Source organism: Denticeps clupeoides, chromosome 2, assembly GCF_900700375.1.
Source record: "Denticeps clupeoides chromosome 2, fDenClu1.1, whole genome shotgun sequence".
Taxonomy (NCBI): Eukaryota; Metazoa; Chordata; class Actinopteri; order Clupeiformes; family Denticipitidae; genus Denticeps; species Denticeps clupeoides.
Genome location: NC_041708.1, coordinates 7,260,085 through 7,275,840, shown reverse-complemented (window position 1 = coordinate 7,275,840; position 15,756 = coordinate 7,260,085). Strand labels below are relative to the sequence as shown.

Genomic DNA, 15,756 nt, shown 5'->3' with positions numbered 1-15,756 from the left:
GTTCTGGGAAACTGAGGCTGTGCTGCGCGGAATCGGAAGCGATCACATGACAGGAAAAATGGCCGCCGTGAAGTGGTGAGCGAGATTCTTTTTTTCCGGTTAATATGTTCATGTCTCTTATTGTTCATGTCTCGGCTTTGCAAAAGTCATCATTTGTTCATTGAAAAGAAAGAGCCACTAGAATAGTGGCCGCGTGTAATTTTGGTGACAGGGCTAACAAGGATTTGTTCATCGCTACAACCTCCGTGTCACAATATTAATCATGCACGAATAATGTAATGCAATTCCCAGTATTCAGTAAGCATGCTTTAACAGGCATTCCCGTGTGCGGAAATATGAGGACGAGCTCCAGAAATGTCGTCTCGATGGCGCCTCGTTGGACCTCAGTGACTATCATCCCCTTAAGCCCATCACAGTAAGTATGCGCAGGAAGATGGGACGTGTGACGGTTCAAGGAAGCCCGTTTTAACTTTTAAACACTTTTAAACCAAAAAAAAAATGTATAGTTACTTTGTACGGTACATTTTCTTCAGTCTCCATAACACATTAAATATCAAACATACTGTCCATTCTGCAATAAATGACTGCACGCATTTCATCATGTCACTTCATTTTGTGACACAATAGAGATAGATTGAACTGTATAAGTATTTTATCACCAAATTAAGTGTCATAGACATGTCGATTGTTTATGCCACTCCTAGTGTGCACATAGTTCTTAACAAATGTTTGAGGTCCCGGGTTCAATCCCCGGCATCTCCATGGTGACTTGGGGCAGTGATCGCCTAGCGTTTAAGGAAGTGACCCTGTAATCAGAAGGTTGCCAGTTTGAATCCCGATCCGAAGAGGTGCCACTGAGCGAAGACTGCTCCCCGGCAGTGGCTGCCCAGCCTGTCATGGCTGCCCACTGCTCACCAAGGGTGATGGTTAAAAGCAGAGGACACATTTTGTTGTGTCACCGTGTGCTGTGCTGCAATGTATCACAATGACAATCATTTCACTTTCAAGTAGCTGAAAGCACTACACGATACAAAAAAATACTCTAGCTAAAATTGGTCCTGTGTATGAGGGGTTTTTCTTATGAGCTCCACATTCTTGTTTAAATGCTAATATCAAGATGCTAGTTAGCTTGATAAGAGACGTTCTAAGTTCATCATGTGAACTTGTCACACCTGTGTTCTAGGTGACTGATACTAAATCGCAGCGCGGGAGGCGCAAAGGAAGCACATCATCATCTTCCTCCTCTTCCAGTTCTGTGGCCCCTGACCCCCTCAGCTCCATGCTGGACGGCACCGATCCGCTGTCCATGTTCGCCGCAGCCTCCGCCAGTGACGCCCCTTCCCTTTCCCACAGCTCTTCAGCAGGGGTTAGGCGTCCTGTCCTAAAAATGCAACAGAAATTATCTGAGGGTTTATGACCCAGTGTCTAAAATGACACAAAAAAAAAGGACAGGCAATGTTAAATAAAGATACAGTCTAGTCATATTTACCATTTAAAGTAAGCAGTAGGTTAAAGTGCAGCCACGCATTAACTTCCACACCTTAACTGGAACATATGGATTTAATTTAATTTTATGATACATCCTGTTTAAATTTTCTGGTTTATTTAATGAAACAGAGATGTCAGATGTGTAATATGTGCTTCGCAGGATTTGGGAAGAAGGCGGAAGGAGAGAGAGGAGGAAGTGGGTGCCGATTTTGAGCCGTGGTCTGCCAAACGGGCGGAGATCCTTGCCAGGTTCACCACCACCGAGAGGCTGTCTATTGTGAGTATAGTTCAAATGCCATTGCATGCAAGTTTCTTGCTCAACATCCCCCTCTCTAAACACCTTTCTCTCTGTTCTAGAACCTCTTCATGGGTTTAGACAAAGGTGAGATCATGTTGTGTTGCAAGTGTCTACGTTAAAAGTTGTTGTTATTACTGTAATAATTGTGTTGCACAGTGAATTTAACAATGCCTGCTGGCTGAAGGGCTGTCTTTTTTTTTTTTTTTTCTCTCCAGGAAAGGTGACCAGCCCTACATCCGCTGTGTCAGAAAAGGTCCGAACCCGACTTGAAGAGTTAGATGATCTTGAAGAGGTCAGTGTTCATAGCATCACTGTAATAAATGCTATAGTAATGTAATCGTGTTTACATTCACTTCTATTTGCTTTTGAGCGTCCATGTAACCGGCTTGTACCTTTTTCAGGGCTCTCAGAAGGAGCTGCTGAACCTGTCCCAGCAGGACTACATCAACCGTATTGAAGAGCTCAACCAGTCACTGAAGGAAGCCTGGGCCACAGACCAGAAAGTTAAAGCCTTGAAAATTGTCATTCAGGTTACTGTTCATCTTTGCTTATGCTCTCTAACATTTGTCCTTTGCATGCCTACTTCTTACATTTATAAGTATGTTTCGGAACCCAGGTAAACTTTACTTAGCAGACACTTTTATACAAAACGACTTACAAGAGGAAGACACCAGCAATTCTCATTCTGTTTCTATAGATTTTGAGTTACAAAACTAAGAGCCCTGATAAGGCCTAACACATCAAGTATCTACGTGTACTTGAGTAAAGAACATGCGTACTTTTTCCTCCTCTGTTTTGAATAAGTTAGTAAAACTGCACCACAGGTCAAAGGTTTGGATTCACCTACTAATTTTTTACATTATAGAACAAAACTGAAGGCACTGGACAGGCAAGGTTGTGTAATAAACAAGAAATATTTGCTGTGACTGCAGCATTTCACACTCTTGGCTTCTTGGCTTTAAGTTGGACAACGGGGTCGGTTTCCAACAGTGCTGAAGGTTTATTATGCTGAACACTTTCTTATCATTAATTCATGTTAATGAGCATCTCATGAAGCGGCTTTTGATGATTACAATTGGAACAAAGCCAAAGTGAAAGTAAAAAGAGGTCACACTGAAAAAACGGATTCATCAAACGTTCTTCACTTTCTCCTGCTGCAAAAATACAAAATATGTTTCTTGCACTGGATTCTTCAAAATGGCTCCATCTTAGTCTCCTTAACGGCCAGAGAGTAGGTGCATCCAAACTTTTGACTGGTAGCGTATGTAGCACAATAATATAGAAAATTGAGTGCATATATACAATATCCATTTCATGACAATGTAATAAGTTCTGTTTTTATAATCATTATATCAGTGCTCCAAGCTTCTGTCGGACACATCTGTAATCCAGTTCTACCCCAGTAAATTTGTGCTCATCACAGACATCCTGGACACCTTTGGTGAGTGGCGCAGGCCTGCTGACCATAGAATTCATACAAATTCTGTTGTATTTTATTCATATTTTTTATACCTATTCTCTCGCAGGGCGTCTGGTGTACGAGAGAATCTGGTCCATGTGTTCAGACCCGCATCCTTTACCAGGTACTAAGACTGCTTTATTTCAGCATGTGGGGCACTGTTTTCAAACCTGCAATAAGCGCAGTGCTTCCATGAGATGTGTGTGTGTGTGTGTGTGGCCCCATATTTAGAGACCTTCTCTGCTGAAGATGTGAACGACACAGCCAAGGAGACGTGCCTCAACTGGTTCTTCAAAATCGCCTCCATCCGAGAGCTCATTCCACGACTGTATCCTGGCTAAAAAACATTGTGAAACACTACAGCACAGCACACGGTGACACAGCGAAATGTCCTTTTAACCATCACTCTTGGTGGGCAGCCACGATTACGGGTCTGTTTCATTACCGGCTAGGCCACCACTGCCCTGAGGACACAAGCCCTTGACTTTACACACAGATACGTTGAAGCTGCCATTTTCAAGTGCAACCGTTTCTTGTCCAGATCGTGAGTCTGCGCGCCACTGTCAGCAGGAAACATTTACTTCTCATGCCACCATGTTGGTTATTTCAATTCTTTTCTTTTTACCAGGGGAATCCAAGACACACTGCCCAGGCTCACATCAATGATTAGAGGAATTGGAGACCCCCTTGTGGCCGTGTATGCCAGGGCTTACCTGTGTCGGGTGAGAGAAATTTCCATGAATTAGCTAATTATAGAACATCTAAAAGCCACTAATTTAAATGACGCTCTCTCTCTCCAGGTTGGGACGGAGGTGGCTCCCCATCTGAAGGACAGCCTGAACAAGAGCTTCTTCGACCTGCTGGCTTCGTTCCGCCAGATCCACAGCGACAGCGTCCAGAACCAGCTGGTCATGCACAGGGTGGAGATCCCAGTCTACCTGACCCTCTACTCTCCGGCCATCCACTGGATCCTGCAGTGTGTGTCTTACAGAGCCCCTGAGGTGATTACTGTTAACCCAAGGGGCTGCAATCTGGATATTTTGGGGGATGGCTGCCTACTGAGTATAGAACACAACCGATCTGCTACAGTGGTCAGATGTGGTGAGGAAATTTGGGGGAAAGTAGAACATCTGACCTACTAAATTTGTGTTTGCTGTTACAGGCTCTACTGACGGAGATGATGGAGAGATGTAAGAAGCTGGGAAACAAGTGAGTTTGTCGGTTCAATAGTTCAACAGGGCTTTATTGAATCTTTTTTTTGCTTTTGAAACCTTTCTGTTCCTCCACTTTATACCAAAACAGAAAAAAAAAAAATTGTGGTGTAAATGTGGTCACCCATACCCCATTATAAAACCAATTTTTACAGAACGTAAGGAAAAGGTACCAGAGGGACATCGTCAAATGTGTCATTCCCGAGGTCTGAACCAACTGTGATATCATAACTTGACCCTGTTTGTGTACAGCGCACTGCTGCTGAATTCGGTGATGTCGGCCTTCCGTGCCGAGTTTGTTGCCACCAGAGCGACTGACTTCATCGGGATGATTAAAGAGTGTGATGAGGCAGGCTTTCCTAAGGTGAGGGTCCTATTCTCTAGGGTTCTTTTTTTCCACTATAATATATCTATGAAACATATAAATTAGACAGATCGATAGATATGCTGGGAATTAATTACGACATTTCTCGTGGTCTTGTAGCCATTTCTATTGTTTACCACATTCCAAATGTGTTAATTAGATGAATCTGCACTTGTCTCATATATGCACGCAGCACCTCCTGTTCAGCTCCCTGGGCCGTAGTCTTGCTTCAGCAGACCCGCCGGAGAATGAGAGGTTGCCTATTCTGAATGAGGCGTGGAAAGTAATCACTAAAGTGCGCAGTCCGCAGGTACACAGCCAAACCCCCCCAAAAAACTACTCTACACTGCCGGCGAGGGAAACGGATGGTAACCAATCCCTTGTTCTTCTAGGATTATATCAACTGTGCGGATATCTGGGTGGAGTTTACCTGTCGTCACTTTACTGTGAGTCATGTACTTTATTTAAAAATATACATATATATATTTTTTTAATCACATAATGGAGTTGAGGTCACATGATTCCTTGATATCCCTTCCTCTCAGAAACGGGAAGTTAACACTGTGCTCGCCGACATCATCAAGCACATGACCCCAGACCGTGCCTTTGAGGAGGCGTATCCCCAGGTAATCGGGATCAACATATGCACTTGCTTTAGTGAGCTAAGATGGTGTGGATGGTCATCGAGTTTGTGTGCCTGTTGCAGTTGCAGTCTGTCATCAGGAAGATCTTAACCTACATCCATGACTTTTCAGTCTTATTCTCAATGGTGAGTCCTCAGTCTGGCCATAAAAAAAAAAGAAACTACAGTTAATGTAAACAGCTATTAGGCGGCGCACAAAATCACACAAAAAGAGGTTTAAATCGATAAAAAAAAAAAAAAAAAATTGTATCAGAACAGTCCACTAGATGGCAGCAGCCCCCTTGTCTGGAGAACATGGTTTCTTAAAAAGTTCTCTCAACATTCTCCAGGAGCGTTTCCTGCCTTTCATGGACATGTTCCAGAAGGACAGTGTGAGGGTGGAGGTGTGCCGCTCCATCATAGATGTCTTCATCAAGTACGTGTCCTGCTGTCAAGTTCAATTTCGTCCCGTTCTTTTTCTAATATTCAGTATTACCACCCTGTGGCTGCACACAATATTGGAATAATTCACCTCAACCAAAAGTTGTTTCTTGCGTACGTCTTTGTTTCCTCTGAAGGAAAGGATTGCTTTGAGGCCTGTCTAACTGTGTTGTTCGCTCAGACACCAGCAGGAGCCGACCCGGGACCCAGTCATCCTCAATGCGCTGCTCCATGTCTGTAAGACCATGCACGACTCTGTCAAGTAAGCGCTCTTTTTGTCCTCCTTCTGTGCACGTTAAGCATTTATCAGTGTGTTGTCTGTGACTACTGATGGCCTTGCACCCTGATTTCTGTCTCAGCGCTCTTACTTTGGAGGACGAGAAACGCTCATTGGCCCTCTTGATAAACGGCTTCATCCGTATGGTCAGTCTCTCTTTCTTTCAATTTCAGTGTGCTGCCCCCGTCTTGGACTTCATAATAATCACATTTCCATGGACAGTTTAGTAGAGGTGTGGCTATATCCTGATGGGGCCAGTAGCCTAGCTGGTGACACAGTCGCTTATAAACCAGAAGACCACAGTCACAGGTTCAAACCCCCCTTACTACCATTGTGTAACGGAGCAAGACACTTAACCCTGAGTGTCTCCAGGAGGTCCCATGATTCCTTGTAACTACTGACTAGTGACTCACTACTAAATACTGACTCACAGATAGTGGTAGTAGCCTAGTGGGTAACACACTCGCCTATGAACCAGAAGACCCGGGTTCAAATCTCACTTACTACCATTGTGTCCCTGAGCAAGACACTTAACCCCAAGTTGCTCCAGGGAGACTGTCCCTGTAAATACTGATTTGTAAGTCGCTCTGGATAAGGGAGATAATGCTGTTAATGTAAATCTTCTCTGGTCTCACGATTCTATCAATGAGCAAAAAAACGGTCTGTGTTTAGTCCGCACTCCCATGACTCCACAAATGGCAGAAAAACGCCTGGTTCAGACATACGTGGCATCAGGTGAGTGCGGACTGAATGCCGCTTTCACATCGAAGAATACAAGAATATTTATTCCACCGCCAGAAAATCAACGTCATTATGATAAAATAAATTATGTTCTGTACTGCATCGATGCAATATCGTCCACGTCTGCATCGCGATGCATCGATTATACGTTTTATGTCTGTCTGCCAGCATAGGTGACTTTTTACAGCTCTGTGCATTTTGTCCTGTACACTTTAGTGAGTTGCATGCAATTTGAATTAGTACGATGTGAGTCGTTATAACAATTTTAAAAACATATTTGAAACATTTCGTTTTGCCGTTCTTGTCTGATTCAGGTGTCATTCGGCCGGGACTTTGAGCAGCAGCTGAGTTTCTGCGTGGAGGCGCGGGCGACCTTCTGTAACCTTGAGCCTGTCATCATACAGCTCATACACGTGAGCGAGCCAACAATGGGGCCATTATTTTGACTGAGCATGAGAGGGGCAGTGAAAATATGTGTGTTATAGTACCTGGAACACTGTACAGAGATGAAACCACACCCCTGACTGCAAGTCCCTTTGTGACTACTCTTCCCGCTTTTTCTTATTAACACAATACCTATTTTTATTAACAATTATCAACCCCTTATAACCCCAGGAATATGAACCAAAGACAGGTAGTCCTCACTGTTGACAACTGAACAGCTGCCCTGTCAGACGTTTACGCCTCTCACAGTCGTGTCCGTCTCTTGTCAGACGGTAAATCAGCTCGCCATGGAAACCAGACGGGTCATGAGAGGGAGCCACTCCCGTAAGACAGCCGCATTCGTTCGGGTCTGTCTGCTTCATATGAAAACATGACAACGTGACAAGCAGTCCTGTCGGCCGGTGAACTCCAATGTTCTTCTTCTCTCAGGCGTGTGCTGCTTACAGCTTCATCACCATTCCGTCCCTCACAAGCTTCTTCAGCCGCTTGAACCTCTACCTGCTGTCGGGACAGGTGGCCCTGGCCAATCAGTGTCTGTCCCAAGGTCAGCATTTTTAAGCATTCCCGATGTGCAGTCTCTTTTGCAAAATGGCCACTTTTTTTCACATCATAAACCCCGCCCCCCTTCCGTGTTCTCTTCCAGCTGACGCATTTCTGAAAGCAGCGGTAGGTATCTTGCCCGAGGTGCCAAGGAACATTGTGATAGAGGGTAAACAGCGGTCATCAGAAGGATTCCTGCTGGACTTCATCTGTAACTTCCTGTCCACGCTGCTCGTGGTGCCGGTGAGCCGCATCTAAACGCTTGGGGTGGGGGGGCATATGGTCATGATGAGAACATAAGTAAAATAAGTGAAAATCAGTTAACCAAGTTTTGGTCAAACATAGTTTGGCTAAAAAACAGCAGAGATTTGACCGGATTCACTGATGTCTGCTTGTTGTACTTTTTAAAATGTATTATTTAATCCAAAAATAACAAAAAATGACCCTAAAGGTGGGGAAAAAGTAATACACTTAAATTCATGTCATGCAACTGTTTTCTTTGCTTTTATATCGGCCTTAGTTGTCCCTTAATACTGTAACCGAAGTCTAATTCCGAAACTCAGCCGTGGTGCTGAATTACAGCCACTTTTAGCCCGTCCCACAATGAGATTTCCCCAGGACGCGCGTTTCGGTGTCTGTAGCTTTAAATGAAAACGAGGAGGAGAGAGGCCTATAGAAGTTGAGCGGGCATTCGTGGAAATTCACAGAAATTCAAAGGGCGTTCACGGAAATGAACACCATTCACCAACCACAATGTTTGCCGCAAGCAGGAAGTTGTGTCTGCGTTTTTCCAGAAAAAGCCAAATGAACCCACTGGTTCTTCAGTCTTGCATGACTGAACTAAAATACATTTGTGCTGATTTTTTCATCCAATCATGACCAACTGCAATGCTTTGCACGTTTGGAAGCCATGATGGTCGGTGGAGTTAATCTCTAGGCAGGAAAAGCATGAGAAACGGGAGGAGGTAACCTTTCCCCGTATGATGACATAAGGGGACAAATTCCAGATCCGACTGTCCTATTTACACCTATTGCCATTTCTAGCCAATACAGGACCATAGACAGGCTAGGGGACATTATGTTAAATAATCTCACAAAGTGAACTTTTCATTATTGGGGACCTTTAATATAAGTCTTTAAATAGAAATCAAACACAACCAGAACCTTTTTTTTTTTTTTTTTATGCTGGCCATGCAGTGTATGTGTATGTTTTCACCACACAGAAGATCTTTGAGGCCACAGTGACCTACTGATGGAGAACAGCATACATTTTCTTTTGTTTGTTGTGGATGAGTTGCTACTCATCCAAGTGAATGTAGAATCGTAGCATTTTTTTTTTTTTTTTTTTTTTTTTTTTTTTTAAACTGATTTGCCTGGGGTGCGTTTTCCAGGATCACCCGGAGCAGGGCGTGCTGTACCTGGTCAGGGGCTTGTTGAACATGGTGCAGGATTACACCTGGGAGGAAAACAGTGACGCCAAAGTCCGGGTTTACATCAACGCCATTCCACTGCTGGCTGCTGTGAGCCAGGAGAGCTACCTCTACTCCATCCCAAAAGGTATTGAAGATGCTCAAAAAAAAAATACCATTTTTCTACACACCCTCACGAATGCAACATTGCCATTCCTGCAACCCACACCTTCACCTCATACAATTAAAATGCTGATCACTGCACTATCCCTCTCTGTCCCAGTGGACTCCAATGAAACACTCTATGGCGGGGACCCCAAATTCATTGCCGAGGTCAACAAGTTATGCGAGACTCTGATCGGGCAGGTTTTGGACCACCTGAAGGGCCTGGGCAGGGATGAGGTAAAGTTTTGGCATGTTTCATTGACGTAGGTTCAGTGTTAACAGAAGAGCCGTTTTTTCTTCTTTTCTCAGAGCATACGCAAGCAGGGCAGTCTGGCCTTCGCTTTGTTTGGCTGCCTGCTGGCCCACGGCGACCTACGAAACACCAAGCTGAACCAGCTGGCGGTGAACCTCTGGAACCTGAGCCACAAGCACGGCTACTGCGACACGCGCACTTCGGTACGGATCGAGCGCTTGCACGCTTTCTCATGCGTCTCACGGCATTGCCGAATCTCTGCTGTCAGCCTTAAATCTTTTTTTTTTTTTTTTTTTTTCCCCCCCCATCGTCAGGTCCGGACGCTGGAGCACATTAAACAGCAAGCCCAGCATTCAGACATGGTCCACCTCTCAGACATGATCACACGTCTGTCTCTGCAATCTCGAGCCTGAATGGGAGCAGTCTGTCTTTGTCTGGACCTATGCTGGTCCAACATGCCGTTCTTCAAATCCGGACCTTAAATACAAATCCATGCCTGGTCTTCCTGGAACTTAGATTAACTGTTGTTAATGACCCCAATGGCTTCATGCTGGACTTTCTGTCCTTGAGTGCCATTTTGCAGAACTATTGCACATCCATTGCGAGGAACAGCCAAAATATACATTGTTAGCTATAATTGGGGTCAAGTTATACAAATCTTGAAATTGCCTGATTTCTGATTATCTGTAGCCACTTTCTTTTTTAAATCAGTTGCCATTAACTTCAATGTCTGTGCGCACTCACTTTATATGTTTAATGGTTCACAGTATAAAATACAAAACCTAGAAATCCTTTATCTTGCGTTGTTGTAACTTGTAAATTCATTGTCAAATTAAGAGAGGATTTCTGGAACAGAAAAAGAACATAAATGTGAAGTGATTGTCACATGTGATACACAGTGAAATTTGTCCTCTGCATTTAACCCATCAGCCTGAGTGAGCAGTGGGCAGCCATGACAGGCGTCTGGGGAGCAGTGTGTGGGGACAGTGCTTTGCTCAGTAACACCTCAGTGGCACCTTGGCAGATTGGGATTCGAACCGGCAACCTTCTGATTATGGGGCTGTTTCCTTGACCGCTAGGCCACCACTGCCCCAAAAATGAGATTTCACACGCAAAAAATTTACCACATTCTGCCTTTCTGGGAAAAATTGATTTCACATTGTTCATTTGCATACGATTATATCATCATTTCCTTTTTTTTTTTTAATCTGAAAAAGTATTTCCGCATACAATTCAAACCGTGGTCTTACTGTTACTGTTTTTTTTTTTTAATGCTAAATTTCTGACATTATTTGAAAGGCTGGTCACAGACAAGCATCGCAGAGGGCATGATGGGTAATCAGTTGCATGTTTATTAATTCAATTTAAATCAAGCAATCTTCTTAGAATTCAAATATATCCCAAAACACAACCACACTGTATGTATAAATGTACCTTTGCCATCTGGTCTGACACCAGTAGCTGTCCTGGAGGTCTTTTATAATTGACCTGTAAATGTACACGGTGGACTGACCACAAAAGAAAAAAAAAGTAAATTATAGTACATTCTGGGTCAAATAAAAACCTACACAATTCCCAGTAAACTATTACGTACAGTCTAGTCTTAGGCGTTTCTGGCCGCTCACTATCACGCATCAAAAACACTGCAGTTACATTACAAAAAAATTCTTTGTAATTCATATTTGATCTGTGTGTTAACTGCATGTCTGTAGTACAGCGAAGCGCCTGCAACTGCATTTGTCCGCACTGTGCTCTGATATAACTGGTCAAGTGCTGTCACTGGCTGAATAAATTAATGAAGTCGATGGAGAGTTGTGGCCACGCCCAGTGTCATGTGATTCAATTGCGCTGCACCTGTTTGATGGAGATGTTAGTCTCAGCCCTTGGCTGGGTGCTTAATACGACAAAAAAAAAAGAAAGTGTTTTCTCACCCAACCTCTCAGAAACGCTGTTTTAGTGTCGTTTTGTGGGCCTTTCGCATTTTGTGCCCCCCCCCCCCCCCCCCCGTGATTTACGGATGTAAAGACGGATAGCATGTGACAATTCATTTTAGTGTCAAGCAGACTCTCCCCCTTCCGTGGGAGACTCACTCCAAGCTCAAAGGTTAAGTTGCAACACCCTCCTGGTAGAATACACACAACACTCACGCAGAAACTGGTCGCACTCGAGAGCTGAAAGCACAAACGAGATCGCTTTCGATCGTGTTTATTCCCCATGTTGAAACTATGTCGCAGTTAATGTTCCTGACCAGGGGGAGACAAAAAAGATGGCGGTACATAACACTGAAAATTCTCTAAGGAAAGTCGCATTGCAATGAGCATGCCTGGAACTGTACATTCATCAAGACGCGAACACACACACAGTCTGTGCTTTGCAGTTTAATTACACCACCCATCCGCGCGTGCGCACACACACGCACACGCACACACACCAGCTGACCTTGCCATACAGAGAAACCCAAAAGTACGCTTACATGGGTTATAAGTGAATTGTTTATTACCCAGACTGCCCGCCCCTGCAGGGTGAGTGCTGGATGGGGAGTGTGTGCACCCAGCAGCAGATTACAGCCATCAGACTGTAATGGTAAATGAAGAAATCTGGAAATAGTCCGGCAAGGTCGCTGCGTATTTCTTTCTGGTTTTCTGTGCCCCCCCCCCCTAAAGGCAATCTACACAGATGTCCAAATACTGAAAAAAAGTGATATATTAAAGATCATTAGGGGATGAAAAAGGCGAGAGGGGGAAATGGTTTTGGACAGTCCGGACCATGTAGGGAGGGTGTCGTATGCGCAGCTCGGTAGTTTTGGTGAGGTCTGACGTATGGGAGAGTGACCAGTGTCCACCTTGCAACTCCCCTCTGCATTGTCCTCAATCCAACTCAATGGGGCTGCTGTCTTCGTGAGCTTCCTCACCCTCCTCTTCCTCACCGGAGCCCATCAGACTGTTCAACAGGTTTCCTGCAACACAGAGGCACAACGTTGAGGACGCAGCGGGTGGAACTAAAGATAAGCGCTATAAATTATTACACTCATTATATAGTCTCTCAATTTTTTCACAAATATGTGCTGATCAAATCCAACAGTAAATTTACATTTACGGCATTCATCAGACGCCCTTGTCAAGAGCGACTTACAGGGACAGTCCCCCCCTGGAGCAACTTAAGGTTAAATGTCTTGCTCAGGGACACAATGGTCGTAAATGGGATTTGAACCTGGGTCTTCTGGTTCATAGGTGAGTTACCACCTATGAACCAGAGTTACCACCTCACCACCTACCAACCTCACACCTGCAAAATCACTGCAGCATTTAATTCAACAGAAAATCTTCTTCATATCAGAACCAAATCGTCCCCAAATATTCATGCTCACCTAGCAATCCCCCATATGAAGATGACTGTTTTGGTGGCACGCCGAAGAACAGCTGCCCTATTCGGTCCAGGTACTGGCGCAGCAGAGAGCCAAGAAAACACATAACAGATTAAACACCCCGAATCCAGACTTGCAACACAAAACGTGAAACTCGTGCCAAACCTCACCTCATTATACATGGGGTCCCTCTTCAAAGACGGCTGATATTGTTCACACAGCACCGTAAAGACTGTTAACTTTCCTCTGCAACAGACAGAACACAGGACCGCGTTCTAACGGAAAGGTTTCAAAGGGATCAGAGTCTAAACAAACGTATCACTTATTACAGTTTGACCAGACAGAAGACCAGAAGAAAAAAAACTGTCGTATCATTTCGGTCCGACTCCGCGAAGAAGCAATGAAATGTCATTGTGTGTTGTATATGCACTCTTACCCGTCAACAGCAAGCAGCAGGAACCACAGGAAGTTGAGAAGTGGCTGCACAAACGGCGGCCCGCTCTCTATAGATGGATGCTTCTGCGTGTACGTGCTAAAAACTACTGATGCGCTATTTTTGTTCTTCAGGCACAAAAACCTGAAAGCATTAGAAAATAAGAAAGAGGTGGAGAGAAAAGGAGCATGTGTCAGACTGCACAAAAACTAAATATACACACACACACACACACGCACTAAATGTGATAAAGTGGGAGACTCACTGTAGGACGGCCTGTGCCACAAACATGTCCACCTCGCTGCGGTATCCCCGCGATGCAGAGTACTCCACCAGCATCAGTGCGCAACCTTCACCGTCAGAGGAATGCAGGAAGTGGTAGCGGGATTCACTGTAATTCTGTTCTGCTCGCGCGCACACACACAAAGAAGGGAAAAGAATTAATGAAAAGTGTACAAATCGGCACGGTCATCAGCAGGCAAGCACGTGGTCTGTACCTTTCCACAAGGTGACAGCAAGGAGCTGGTGCAATTTGGGGTGTCCCAGCTTTCCGGAGCCTCCCCTGGACCACTTAAGGGCTCTAGACACAAACGCCACTCTCTCAGGCGAGTTGGGGTCCATCAAGCTGAAGAGCTTCGCAAGACTTTCTGCAAACGGAGTCACGCGTAGAACATTTTAAATGACAGGCAGTTCGTGATGGACAAAAAAAAAAAAAAAAACCTCTACCGACCTAGAACATCCTCTTCTACGTTTGCCTCAGATTTTTCCAAAGACTCCAGAACGAGCATGGACAAGTCTGCAGCACTGTTTTGCTGGAAGAGACCGTGGCGTTAGTGGCACAGGAGAGATGGTGCTAGGTAAAATGCCTGTGGTTAGATCCTACCTGGTTATAACTGAAAAAGAGCAAAGCTCCGTTACACATCAGCTCTCTGGCCTCTGCGTGTTTAGACTGCGACATATACCTTACACACACACACACAAACACACACACAAACAGTGTTAAATGGTAAGAGGTGCATGTCACATTCATGGTCATGTCAGGCAGCAAAATGTACCCCGGACAAGTAAATAAAAAAAAAAATCGTAAAAGTAGACTAGACGCAAGATAAGTAGTAGACACTAGACGCGAGAAAAGAGTAATATGGTGTATAATAGTTACACTGTGATACTTCAGAAGAGCCTCATGCACGTGTTTGTGGCGTTCTTCATACATGCATGGAATATAGCAACACAATACGGCCACGTCTGTATTGCGATATGTATCGTATCGGATTCTCGATGATACGCAGCCCTACTTTCTGACAAGAACCGACGTCATTTTGTCGTTTAAATTGTGTCATAGCTCAAATGGCCCATACTGACAGCTAGTTAGAAGTTAGGAGTGTTTTGTGGAGCCTTCATTTGAAACACAGCTACTCGGAAAACGCCAGATATCTAGCTTCGGACACGTTCAAATATGGACAAATATACTGACGGGTGAGCTTTATTTTGCTTTCACAGCGCCTGCACATCCATGACAGTCGATTAGCCACGTTGCTAACACTGATTCGATGTCTAACCGAAATTGTCTGGAACTAGTGGAACTCAACAGAGAGAAATGCTAAACAACGCAATGCCAACGCAGATTCGGAAACATTGGCATTTTTGAGTCACGAACATGTTAGTACGAGTGCCTTTCGGCATTGCAAACGTCCCGGCTAGCACCTGCTAAGCTAACAGTAACTGGTTCTTTTAACTAGCTTGACGTGATTGACGTCTTGACGCGTCCACACATAACTACGCACACATGGAAAGAGGCAGGACCACACGAACAACCCGCCAATCAGAACCGACGTCGCTGCGTTCAGTCGACCGGTAGAAAGATCTGGAAGAGCAGGCCCGGTGACAATTTTTAGGCTCCCCCGTCCGTCGCTTGCCAGTCTTACCTGAAGAAAAGGGTTCGGTACATCTGATGAGCTTCGTAGTAATCGCCCCGCTCCACACTGGCGCGCAGTTTCCCCTCCACTCGCTGGACCCCGCCACGGTTCCTGGCACTGGAACCCTTCAGAGCCTCCTGCTCCGACATCATTGTTGCTAGCCTCCTTCTCAACTCAACCTGCGCTCGGTGCGGAGAGGAAGCTTGTCCCTCTCGGCCCGCCGTAGCGCAGATTTACCCCAAGTTACCTGATGTGTGATGAGGGGACTCGTTTTGTTTTGAACGCATCTTTTCAAATTAACAGACCATAGTTACAGATTCATTGCCATAAC

At 44.8% G+C, this 15,756-nt stretch overlaps 2 protein-coding genes across 3 annotated transcripts; one reads left to right on the top strand and one right to left on the bottom strand.

The window, feature by feature from the left end:
* Window positions 1-16: 16 nt before the first annotated feature.
* Window positions 17-10,597, top strand: vps35l (VPS35 endosomal protein sorting factor like). Of its 2 annotated transcripts, none has more exons than XM_028957844.1 (30): window positions 17-75; window positions 316-415; window positions 1,184-1,366; window positions 1,649-1,765; window positions 1,846-1,870; window positions 2,002-2,078; window positions 2,188-2,316; window positions 3,143-3,227; window positions 3,313-3,369; window positions 3,477-3,573; window positions 3,742-3,789; window positions 3,874-3,967; window positions 4,046-4,246; window positions 4,408-4,454; window positions 4,709-4,820; window positions 5,014-5,130; window positions 5,213-5,266; window positions 5,366-5,446; window positions 5,527-5,589; window positions 5,793-5,878; window positions 6,065-6,145; window positions 6,243-6,306; window positions 7,216-7,314; window positions 7,615-7,692; window positions 7,775-7,889; window positions 7,989-8,128; window positions 9,277-9,442; window positions 9,578-9,696; window positions 9,769-9,915; window positions 10,027-10,597. In XM_028957844.1, exons 1-30 carry the CDS (start codon window positions 47-49, stop codon window positions 10,123-10,125), a joined length of 2,910 nt encoding a protein of 969 aa, XP_028813677.1. In that variant the 5' UTR covers window positions 17-46; the 3' UTR covers window positions 10,126-10,597. The 2 variants fall into 2 exon arrangements, with proteins under 2 accessions (XP_028813677.1, XP_028813667.1); XM_028957834.1 differs by having other exon boundaries at window positions 3,465-3,573.
* Window positions 10,598-11,043: 446 nt separating this feature from the next.
* On the bottom strand, window positions 11,044-15,628 carry get4 (guided entry of tail-anchored proteins factor 4). The gene is made up of 9 exons (XM_028957858.1): window positions 15,435-15,628; window positions 14,393-14,471; window positions 14,240-14,321; window positions 14,007-14,156; window positions 13,775-13,913; window positions 13,513-13,653; window positions 13,247-13,322; window positions 13,080-13,152; window positions 11,044-12,668 (listed from the first exon to the last, which is right to left on the bottom strand). Exons 1-9 carry the CDS (start codon window positions 15,575-15,577, stop codon window positions 12,580-12,582), a joined length of 972 nt encoding a protein of 323 aa, XP_028813691.1. The 5' UTR covers window positions 15,578-15,628; the 3' UTR covers window positions 11,044-12,579.
* Between the last annotated feature and the right edge of the window lie 128 nt (window positions 15,629-15,756).

Coding starts and splice junctions, on each gene's coding strand:
- vps35l (XM_028957834.1), top strand. CDS start 47: ATGACAGGAAAAATGGCCGCCGTGAAGTG. Junction 5,267..5,365: donor TTACCTGTCGTCACTTTACT/GTGAGTCATGTA, acceptor CCTTCCTCTCAG/AAACGGGAAGTTAACACTGT. Junction 5,879..6,064: donor ATCATAGATGTCTTCATCAA/GTACGTGTCCTG, acceptor TTGTTCGCTCAG/ACACCAGCAGGAGCCGACCC.
- get4 (XM_028957858.1), bottom strand. CDS start 15,577: ATGATGTCGGAGCAGGAGGCTCTGAAGGGTTCCAGTGCCAGGAACCGT. Junction 14,157..14,239: donor CGTAGAAGAGGATGTTCTAG/GTCGGTAGAGGT, acceptor CTCCGTTTGCAG/AAAGTCTTGCGAAGCTCTTC. Junction 13,153..13,246: donor GGGACCCCATGTATAATGAG/GTGAGGTTTGGC, acceptor CTGCTGCGCCAG/TACCTGGACCGAATAGGGCA.